The 11,954-nt window shown below is 37.2% G+C and overlaps 2 protein-coding genes across 4 annotated transcripts in view; one reads left to right on the top strand and one right to left on the bottom strand.

Moving 5' to 3' along the window:
* Positions 1-2,884, top strand: LOC136265731 (uncharacterized). The gene is made up of 3 exons (XM_066060637.1): positions 1-298; positions 1,025-1,179; positions 1,575-2,884. The coding sequence occupies exons 1-3, from the start codon at positions 112-114 to the stop codon at positions 2,763-2,765; spliced, it is 1,533 nt and encodes a 510-aa protein (XP_065916709.1). The 5' UTR covers positions 1-111; the 3' UTR covers positions 2,766-2,884.
* The window catches only part of LOC136265733 (glycerate kinase-like), a 34,141-nt gene continuing 25,018 nt past the window's right edge, over positions 2,832-11,954 (bottom strand). For all 3 annotated transcript variants that reach the window (XM_066060640.1, XM_066060638.1, XM_066060639.1), the window contains 2 exons: positions 8,967-9,261; positions 2,832-3,696 (listed from right to left, as the gene is read on the bottom strand). In XM_066060640.1, coding sequence (XP_065916712.1) covers positions 2,848-3,696; positions 8,967-9,261 — 1,144 coding nt within the window. In that variant the 3' untranslated portion in view covers positions 2,832-2,847. The remainder of the gene's footprint in view (positions 3,697-8,966; positions 9,262-11,954) is intronic.

Genomic DNA, 11,954 nt, shown 5'->3' with positions numbered 1-11,954 from the left:
ACCGTGATCGCGCAGTTTCCTGTTGTCCGTATTCTCATAAAAACTCTACCTCGCAGTCAGCCTAGCCGTCAGCATACTAAACGGTAAAGGCTACAAGCAGAAAGAAACACTATGGACTTCGTAATGTTTGGCGATACCAGTCACAATCAATTACTACTGGAACTGCCGTTCCCTACTCTACGAGACGTGTGCGTGAGGAAGATCGTACAAGTCTTCGAAAGCGTCACAGAGGGAAGAAACCATACAGAACCGACCAGTCCGAAATTTTCGTACACCTTGGGACCATTCTCTAACCTAGGTATGGACGCATTAGCTATTTTAAATAACATCCTAAATTTGTAGAAACCAAGGTGGAAACGATTGCAGCCATGAAGTATGCGATTCATGATTGAATCACACACGTCCGTTTGCTTTACGTGACGTGTGCATAAACGGCTGGTGTTACCTTCTAAATCGTTTCTACTGAAAGTTAGCCATGATAGTGAAAAATTTCAACTTTGTTTTTGATCAGAGGTTGTGTCAAGCACACTTATAAAAGTAAAGGAACTTGCAAATTGTTAAAATAAATCTTAAGTTGACATCAATAGGACAGTGTGCCTTATTGATGTGTGTTTGGTGGCGTGTTATCAAAAAAATGTGCAAGTTTCAAAACCGTTTATGTGACAAATGGATGCTGGCATAAAAGGCACTATCTACTTGACTTTCACCTATTTGATTGTCTGTAAAACATCTTCTACCCAAAGCTTTTAAGTGTTACATTATTAATGCTGACTGTATCAGAGATTTTGTGACCATATATCATAACACATACACTAGGTATTATTGTAATGATAGGTAACGACAAAACTACTGGACAGATGTTGATATTGTACCTAATCACTTGGTTATCAATACATTGTATGAAGTTAAGTATACAGGCAATGCAAATTGGTAAACAAGAACACCTCGTATAATCCTTTATGCTTAGCAATTAGAAACAAAAAGAACACAGACAACTGTACTTACCTGTCTCATTTTTTTACAGACCCAGGAGGCAATGAGCTAGTGTGGAAGCACTTACTGAAAGTTAACAAGATGAACACGGCGTGGTTGTCCCGCTTGATTGTACCACATTTGAGGATGTGCTCACTGCCAGCTTCACTATCAGAATCACTGAAAATTGTCCATACCATTTGCCATGTAAGTCACACAGTATTCATAGTACATAGGAACCCATTACTAAAAGTAGGACATTAGTTAATGCAGACTTAGTCCCAAATTAGTCCTGGTAACCAGGGAACTTTACAGTGCTAAAAATAACGAATCTTCTACAAAAAAACTTATTTCAGAATTTTGCTGTTAATGGATACTCTTGTACATACAAAACTGCAATACTATTTTGTGTCTGAAACAGTATATAGCAATAGTATTTGTAATTTGAAAGTTAGAAGGCTGCTCAACTTAAAGATGACATTTTAGACATTGTCATGAATCAGTGTGAATTGTTGTGGTTTGTATGGCAGCTTTTGTAATGTGGTCTTTAGTTCCAATATGACCACATGAATTTGTTCTTATTTGTGCATGTGTGTGTACAGCAACTAACAGAATTGTCTCTATACCAAACTGGATTGGCAAGGTTTCCTTCTGAACTAGTTTGTCAAGTAATCCAGCAAAATCCTGGACTGCAGAAGCTTCGAATGAATGGTATTTTTAAAGGAAATCAATGTATCGATAGGGCTATTTCTATTTTGGCTTACCACTGTCCTGAGTTAAAAGTCTTGGACATTTCAAACAATTCCATTGGTGATTCTGGACTGCTTCTTGATCTGTGTGGTTCTAAGGATTTCCTGGGATGTCCAGATTTACAAGAATTAAACCTTGAATTTGTAAACCTTGAGGGTGCCGAGACCATTATGGTAACCACACTGAAGAAGCTACATAATCTACAAATCTTTAACATTTGTGGTACATTTCTAAATATTTCTGAAATCTGGGAAATCCTCTACACAGAAAGAATTGCTTTGGATTTAAGAGAACTAGACCTTTCTTGCCTAGACGTCACTGGAGATGTTTTTACACACATCGGCTCATTACACCCAAATTTACAAAAGCTGAATTGTCTTGACACATCGTTCTTTGAAGGAGTGAAGGAAGATTTAGACCTCCCAAATATCCATGACCTAGCCATAGCTACTGCTAATGATGAAAATTCACTTTTAAGACTGAATAATCTCATTGTAAAAGTTGGAACAAATCTTCGTAAACTCCAGATTGGAAACTATTGTGGTTATCCAACAGTCACATGGAACAATATTGTACAGAACTGCCCCAATCTGGAACATCTCGACCTTTCCTACTGCAAAATAAACATACCTGTTGATGACAAAAAAGCCCTCGTTCTGAAAGATTACTGCCCCAAGATGTCAATGCTAATATTGAACAGGACAGAAGTCCAACAGAACAAAAGACGTGCTTATGGTTGTTACGGATTGATCTTGGGTGCGTGTCAAGAGTTGAAACAGCTTAGTGCCAACTCCACTGCAATGGCAGAGACAGACTTACAGAACATCTTCAGTCATATTGTACCTGTTTATAAAATACAGATCCTTGAGCTAACCAACACTGACGTCAGTGTAGATTCAATCGTCAAGGTATGGATGTTGGCTCCCTGCTTGGAAAAGGTCACACTAAATGGCTGTAAGAGAGTGAACTCAACTGGTTACAAACGTTTGAAATCGTTGTTATCTATACCACAACGTGTGCAAGCACAAATTATTTGGGAATAATAACTACATACATGTTGCAACAAATCACATAAATAAAGCATTGTACTGTAGCACAGAAATCTTACATGTGTTTTATTGGAATTTATTTTACTATTACGATATGTAAATCCATAACATTAGTACCAGTTGGTCCTATGTGTATCAAGTTTTTACCATTGTTTAGTAGTTCAAAAAATATTGTTGAGTCATTATTGTCGAGGTAGCTGTTAGCATGTAAGCCACACTCGATGTAGTGTAGTAACGTAGACTTATCTATGTATGCCCCAGCATATTCTGTTGGCCCATCTTGACCGTCTGTTCCTACACTTGCTATCAAGAAATCTGGAAGTCTATCAATTCTTGCTTTGTCCAATAACGATAGAGAAATCAATGCAGACAAAACTAATTCTTGATTCCTCCCACCTTTTCCAGTTCCTTTAACATGAACCACTGGTTCCCCACCACCCAGAATACAAATAGGAGTTGTAGTTGTACGTGTGAAATCTTGCATAGTTTTACTAAATTGATTAAGCAGTTTTGGTGAAACACTATCCCCAGTGTTCATCAAGTAGGCTTCTTGAAATACAAGATGGTATAAAGATTGTGCATATACTTCACCAATACTCTTGGCTTCTCCTGTTATTCCACATGACCATACTTTGGTGAGGTAACCTAAACTGGTAGCAGTTTCATCAGCAACTTTAGTGGCAATTTTGTTGTTGCCAACAAGTAAGTTAATAATGTGGTGCCTCTGACTGGTTGTGGGAGGAATAGTTATTTCCTTCAATCTGGTCAGGTAAGTCAACACTGAGTCTGATATCAGATTAGTGATGTCATACTTGTGGAGAATGTCAATACATTGTTGCGGATATGTGTGCTGTAGCACTGTAGGACCACTGGCTATCACTTCCAATGGATCACCAATAATGTCAGACAAAATAAGAGACAAAACCTACAAATCATGTTATCAAGACATATGACATACAAGATTACATCATACAACATAGTTCTTAATGTTGTATACATATGCATTTTATAGTGAACTTGTAATCTACAGTTTGCCAATGGTTGGCTGAAGGCTATAGTACTACTATGCATGCGTTGAGCTGGATTCTCAAAAACATTTAACTCAAGGAAGGATGGAATTTTACATGATTTTGAAATTTGACCTGCTAAAAAATATTTCAAAATCTTTTTGTTCAAATGCCAGACACAAAATTTACGGTCAATCTAAATTTTTGCTTGTACATACTATAGCGGTGGACATAGACCCAAAGTCACAATGAATTATTTCAAATAATAGTCTACATGTACATAATTGCTTGTGCACACTAATGCCTTCCAGGAATAAAAAAAGAACCATAAACGTATGAACACTACACAGGTTGTTAACTTCACAGTTATTTGAACACCGCAATTTCATAAAATAAAAAGTTGAGTTTAATTCATAAAATTTTGTTATTTCTTGATTTTCATTTAATTCATCAAAGCTGATGAAACATGTATTTGTCAACTTTTTCTTCCGTCTAAATTTCTGTTGTACAGTAATGGAAGCAACAGAAATGTAGGGCACTTAAGAAACATTGTTAGGGTTGCTGGAGGTAGGTAATGGTGACTTTGGTGAGCCTGAATAATCGTGAATAAAGAGCAGTCTTGCTGAGATCTTGGCAACGTATTACTGTACGGAAAAGTCGAGAAAATAGTTTTCTCTGCATGCATATGATATATAAGTTGAATTAAAATGGTATTTCTCAGATTTGAACAAAACTCCTTAGCAACCAACTCACTAATGTTTCTAATTAATCCAGTAGTTAGATAATTCCTTGTTTATACAGAACCTATTCTATAGTAAATTCCATTTTAATTGTTAACTAAACAGTACACAGGAGTGGTTTACTAGCCACCAACTATGCTGGACAGAAGCATACTGTTTCCTTCCTACATATAAAAAGTACACGCATGATACGTCATAAGGCATGCACCAATTTGGCTGGGTTGTGAATCATTCAGGGAAGTCTATACTGTTGCCACACAACAGGGGAACAAACTTCACAATATATTGGATACATATAACAAAATGAAAAAGAGCTACAGCAGAACTGATATCATAAAATGGAGTCAACAGACAATTTGGCACCAAGAAGTTAAGCCCATTGTAATTGCAACAAGGCTACAGACCAGGGAAAAATCACAAAGATTTTTCAGTCAAATTTCAAAGTGTTTCCGTACACCATTAGAAGTCTGATTGACTATTAAAGTTTTTATTACATCCCAATTATATACTGTGTATATGGAATGTCCTGTAGTTTGTAGTAACATCTGCAGATTATTATTTCAAGATGTGATAATGTACAAATGATGTTTGTTTATGAAAACATTACACACACAGAGAATTATACTATTACATCATAGCTACGTACAAGAACTGTTCTTGTTTCTTTTGAAAAAAAATAAACAACCATATACGCACATACAACAGAAGGTACTGTAAATACATCATTGCCTAGGGCTCTGCGGTATTGTCTTTATTTGGTATATTTAAAAACAGTATGTTGTCCTTGAATAAATACTGCACAAAATAAAATGGGAAAGGTATTTCACAATCGGCAAGACAAAAAAACAATTACACACAGCTGTAAACACTGTTTACGCACAGTATTTTGATGCCACAATTAAATAACACATTAGCCACTGCTATACAATTGGTACTTTCAATATTTATAGTACTATCTATGGCTTTGTTAACACCATGGTATGACTAAACAATTATAGCAGAGCCTTATCATTGCCTATAATTTCATTGGTTATATTACTTAACACTTTAGAGGGAAATACAGTGCTTTTCTCACACCACACATTGGCACACAACCCATGAACATAGGATGGTTCCCTACAACAACATGTTTTTACAATAATAAATTTCTAAAGAATTTCCCATCTCCTTATAGTTGAACTTTCCTCAAATGACAAGAGTACCGGTAATCAAGGTATGGTAATCAAGAGTACCGGTAATCAAGGTATTCTTATAGTGCCATGGTCCAAGAGTGCCTGTACCAGTGCATACATATTTGAATGAACACTGTGGGTAGTGTGTGTGATACGACATAAGGAGATGATGTCATTTTGGTCTCCTGTAAAGGGTGGAATTTCACAGGGCAGTGCACTTGGTCCATTACTATTTCTTGTATACATTAATGAGATGCCCCTCGCTAGTCACACTTAGTAAGTAGAGTACTAAAAGTTGCTGATGACACTACATTGATATGTTCCAATGAAAATCATGACGTTGTGAAAGAAAGATTGTGCTCTGACCTACGGCCATGGATTGCTTTAAGCAGAATGAAACTTAATGCAGTGTCATATGGTTTGCTCGAAAATGTGCTAGTGTAGTTCCTTTCTCCTACGATCCTAGTAGATGATCACCAGCTTAAGGATGCGAACAAACAAAAATATTTTTTGGAAAGACATTTACAATGAGGCCCTCAGTTAAGTATTGTGTTGAGTACAGTGTCATACTACCTACATTTACTTAGCCTCCACCAGAAACCTTTATCATTTGATGTTGTTAAGTTGAATTGCTAGTTTTTTCTAGGATTAACTATGCCTTACCTGTACATCCGTGTTACTAAATCTTTAAGGAAATACGATCACATTTCAGGGAATCATCGACAATTAAACTGGTTGTCCATCTCTAATCAAATTAAATTTAAATCTACATGTACTTCATCACTAGCACAGTAACAGTAAGCCATGTTTGGTTCTCAATCCACCAATCTCATTTGGACCACAACATAGTACCATACACATTGCAAGGACACTATCCTGCAAACTTGTCATCTTTCCTCTACCAAAAACTTTTCTGTTCATCTGTCACTTCTTGGTGGAATTCTCTCACTGATGCCACACGAGTTAATTGTAATTATGATGAATTTATATCCTCTGTTGAGGACTTTACTTAAATAAACTTGTGTAGTATAGTTTTTATATTATTGTATGTGTAACAAGGTTGTCTAGTGGTTGTGTTTTGTACTGTGTTTATTGTTGTGTGTCTGCTCTGGTAGGGAAGAATGGCTTTTGACAACATTAAACTAAAAATCAGTCAAATGTGTGTAGTGCGTGTGTGTTGTAGCGTGCGTGGGTGTGCGATCACTTCATATGGTATAATTTCCTTTACAATAGCTAGTAATTGATGATATAAATTGACCACTCAGTAAGTTCTTATTATGGAAGCTCTATAAGAGTATGTAGACCTTGCATGTCACATATACAATCCAAATCACCATTACCAACAATAAATACTTTATGTAGGCAGAAAGTTAAGTACAAACATGAAAAACAACTACTAGTATCCTACTGTAGTGTATACCATAAAGAACATGACATGAAAGTATGGTAAATATGTATTGGTGCTGTAGGTCCATGAGATGAGTACAGTGTACATTGTTCCACAACAATAGAACCAAGAGTTAATAATAACAGCCAAGCTCTGAAAAAAAGGTGCGGCCTTAAAAAGTCTGGATGAAAAAAGTTATGAAATCAAAGGTGGCGGCCGACAAATGGTTGCAATGATGTTAATGCTAATAAATTTTAACAAATGCACACAGCCACTATTAAATTTATTAGCATTAGCATCATTGCAGCCATTTGTCGGCTGCCACCTTTGATTTCACACCTTTTTTTTCACCAGGCTTTTTAAGGCAGCACCCGATATCACTTCCTTTTGTAATTGCAAGTTCCAAAACCAGCCTATGGTTGGCCTTGATACCTCCTTTTAACTTTTTTCCCCTTTACTACAGGAATCATAGAAAACTGTGCGAAGAACTGAAATAAGACATAATTTGAAGGCACGTACATATATCCCAGCAAAAATGGTTAATTATACTGTTCAAGCACTACAGAGCTGTAGTACATAAAAATGGCATTTCTTGGTTCCATAAAATGAGTATGTCATCCGCCCACAGGCCCCACACCGGCTGTACTTGGTCGCATGACACACTTGATACAGGATATTTTCATAATTTTGTAGTACTCTAATAGAGCACACTTTTTTCTGAGCACTTCAATGCAACGTATATAGAATTTCTACTAATACATGTAGATCTACAAGTTATCATTAAACCATTTATAAGGTAGAAATCAAGTGAGGCAAGCAATTGACAGCAGTGGCAGAGTAGTAGAGGGCTTGGGTATATAGGTGTGGAGGTCCTTGTTGAAATGTGGAGGATTTTTTCTGACATTCTTTCCTCACATTTTTTTTACCTCTCAGTGACTGTTCTATTAGAGCATATCGATTGCACTTTTTTTTTACATGTTCAGTTTTCCTTTAGCTAATACTCTCAGTACTTTCAAACCACAAAAGGTTTGCACTACGATAGTACAGTAACTTCATGTACAGACTGATTTTCAAGTTATTTCGTCAAGTGGATACCCTGTAGGCATCACACCGAATTGCTTTTGTAATTTTCAAAATTGTACATAATTTCGTTGTTCTTATACGAAAATTGGGTTGTAAATGTGCTGCATTGTGCTGCCCTCCAAATTTGAAGTCGACTGATTAAAGCACACACAATTGAGTTACTGCAATTTTTCTAAAGTTTGCAAAAAGAAAATTTATGTAAAAATATTAAGAAGAAAAATACGAAGAAAAGAGAATTTGAAGGCACACATCTCAGTGATAGCTGGGTAGATTCAACTCAAATTTGAAATAGGAGGTGCCCTACCCCAATAAGTTTTCACAGCAAAACTGGTTAATTTCCGTTCAGGCACTATTGAGCTACAAATGTGTGAAAATGGCGTTTTCTTGGTCCCTGTAAAATACACACTTGTCTGTCGCATGTCTGCACTAGCTGTATTCACACTATCATGTGTCATGATCTTGATAGAACTTGCGGACAAAAAAGAATTTACATTTATTTTCAACCGCTTGAATAAAATATGCATATCTGAAATGTTCAAAAAAACTTTAGAGGGATCCTCCTTTAATTTTTGATGTACAATTTTTATGGCACTGACATCCAATACTACCATAGTATCAATTGGTAAACACGTATGGAGCAACATGCACACACACACACACACACACACACACACACACACCCACGCACACACACACACACACACACACACACACACACACACACACACACACACACACACACACACACACACACACACACACACACACACATTACAAGGAGTGCATACATTCATGTAAACATATACCTTTGCTGGATATGCAGCCATTCCAAGTTTACCAGCTTTAGTCTTTGAAATACACTGCCTGACTCGGTTAACCTCTTGAATACTGGCCCCAGCATTAGCCAGTGAAGCTATTGTTAGTTTCTTCTCGTCAATAGTAATACCATCCTCAGACAGGGACAGTAATGCTGACCCTCCCCCAGTAACTAACACCACAAAAAGGTCACTAGCTGTGGCAGATGTGGCTAAGGATAGTATCTCTTTGGCAGCAGTCTCTGAGTTGTGATCAGGTAAATTATGCAGTGCTCCTTCCAACACTCTAAAACATGTGACAGTGAGTAATACATGATTAGAGTGAGCAGGCATTATATATTATACAGTAAGGTAAATCCCATTGATGCAGCACCTCAAAATCATTAACAAAGCTCAATTATGTGACAATGTACGAGATACAGTTGATTGCTGATATCAAGCATACAGCCTACAGTTCAAGATTATCTGTTGCAACAATGTTTATGACTGCTCTACTAGAGAGCTTTGATACTCCTGCATACATACATACTTTAGTAACAATTTAAAAGAAAGACAACCTGTGCATTTCAAACAGTCTTCTGTAACTAACAAGATTCTTGCAGATCCCAAGAGTTGAATAAAGGCTTGAATGTTATACAATGATGTACAATATACAGTAGGTCAGGTCATATACAAGTTTACGCTAATTAGATACACACCCCACTATATAGAGAAATTTTGTGTACCACTACGCAAAATGTCTCCTATATATAGGGGAGTGCTTGTACAGAACTAGTGTACTCCTACACCGAGTAGCATCCCTCTATATTACAGGAGAAATTTTGCGTGCCCTACGCAAAATGTCTCCCATATAGTAGAGGAGAAATTTTGTGTAGGGTACGCAAAATAACACAAAATGACTCTGCTATCATAAACAACACCTCGCTAAGTCATGTCATGCCACATCATACAGTTAATTCTCTCCATTGATGGCCAAGCCACCAGCTCACAATTTCACATACCCTATGCAAAATTTCTCCTCTATTATATGGGAGACATTTTACATACAGAGACATTTAGCTTGGTTGTGCAAGAGGGTTTGGCAAACAAACACCCTGTACTGTGTTGGTGGTAATGTTGAGTCACCATATTCGTATTATGAGCTGGTGGCTTGGCCATTGATGGAGAGAATTAACTGTATGATGTGGCATGACATGACTTAGCGAGGTTTTGTTTATGATATCAGAGTCATTTTGTGTACACAAATGCAAAATGCTTTTGTACGCAAAATGTCTCTTGTCTCCCATATCATACAGTACAATAGTAACTGTATTAGAGATCATGAAGATTAGGAATTTTGATGGATTTTTGGCCAAAAATCTCACCCCAAAACCAGCCTCACAATACCTGCATGGCACCTTGGCAATATTGGTTAGTATTTAAAAATTTCTATTCATCTGATATTTTTGCTAACATACTGATGCCTTCAGCCACAACTTGACCGTTATTATTATTATGCTACGGACTTGCCCGAAACATGTCTTTTTGCCAATTGCAACAGCTATAGTGCACGCATCATGAACTTATCTTTCCGTTGTACCCTGCTATTGGTGATACAATAAGGTAGAGATAAATAGAATGCTGATATAAAACTGTGATGCTAATGCAATGCTTACTGTATGACAAAAATGGCTAAAGACTATTTAACTACAATTGCTGCATGTCCAAGTATTGCGCAAATCAGAAATAGGGATTCCCACTCTTTTGGCATGAAACCGTTTTGCACATTTGGAGCAAGATTTCATAACACCACTGGATTTGTACCATTGTCTGCATTTGCAGTGGATGTGATATGTAAATGTGCTTTTTATCTCGCTGTTATGTCCAGATTCCTTCAAATTCTTTACTTTTTGGATGTCCAAAAGAAATGGAGTCATCTGGCCTGCTTGGTGGCTACTGCAATAGCATATGTTTCACATGCATCATCACCTTCTTGTTCTAGCATCTTCTTACAAGTAATTGTTACACTGTCCTGTTCTGTTTGTATTAATTACAGAATTTGACCCACTGCTACCATAGGTAGTGATGGCTATCATATACTTCAACAAGTGTCTTGTCTTGGTTCACTTGGATGCACACCCAGTGATTACATCGTATATGTGTAGGTTAGAGACCTACAGGTGTAGCATGAGGATCTTCGTGGATTTTAAAAATCAAGCAAAGCGAGGTTTTTAAGATCCGAGGGTGTGGTCTCTAACTGACTTAGAAAATGTATGTATTTTCTATGGGCATATAGGTGGGGATTGGGTTATATGTCGTACTGAAATAGTCACACAATGCTAATAATCATGAAAGACTGAATGTGCTTTTGTCGAAGTGTTGAAAAATTGAAGCTCGCACTACTTCCTTTCACAAATTAGACTTGGATGTGGCACAGCTGGGAAACAGCAGTGATCGATAATAATGTCAAGCCAGGTTAGCAGTAGCCAGTGCCTATGGCATCACAGCAGTGTAGAGAACACATGTGTCGAAGAAGCAGCTTGCGTGAATTTATATAATGGGAACAAGTTGTCAGAAGTTGTGCCTTCAGTGACACAGTAGCACAAAGAACAGGCATGGTTTCGAATGAAGTTTCGAATACGGACATGCCCACATTACACGTAGCGCAAAATAATGTTCCTACAAGGAAGCTTACCCATTTAGGTCTTAGTAAACTCCATCCATAGTAATAGAAGACGAAAACGGTCTTAAAACACAGATGGGCACTAAACAGAATTTTCCATAACATTTCTGGATTTCTCCGTTCATCGTAACAAACCTGCGTACAATGTTAGATTGTACCTCCCATAATTGACTTCTTTTAGGTATGCCTATAAAATGATTAGAGTGGTTAACCACATGTTGGCCTGGGTGGCTGGTCACCCACTGCAGGCTATTAGCCTGAATATGCTTGGAGGGAGCATTGTAAATCAATGATCGAAAGTGAGATTTGTAGTCTTT

The sequence above is a fragment of the Dysidea avara genome, chromosome 9 (assembly GCF_963678975.1).
Source record: "Dysidea avara chromosome 9, odDysAvar1.4, whole genome shotgun sequence".
In the NCBI taxonomy this organism is placed as follows: domain Eukaryota; kingdom Metazoa; phylum Porifera; class Demospongiae; order Dictyoceratida; family Dysideidae; genus Dysidea; species Dysidea avara.
Note: the sequence above shows the minus strand (reverse complement) of the source record. Positions and strands in the feature narration are given on the sequence as shown.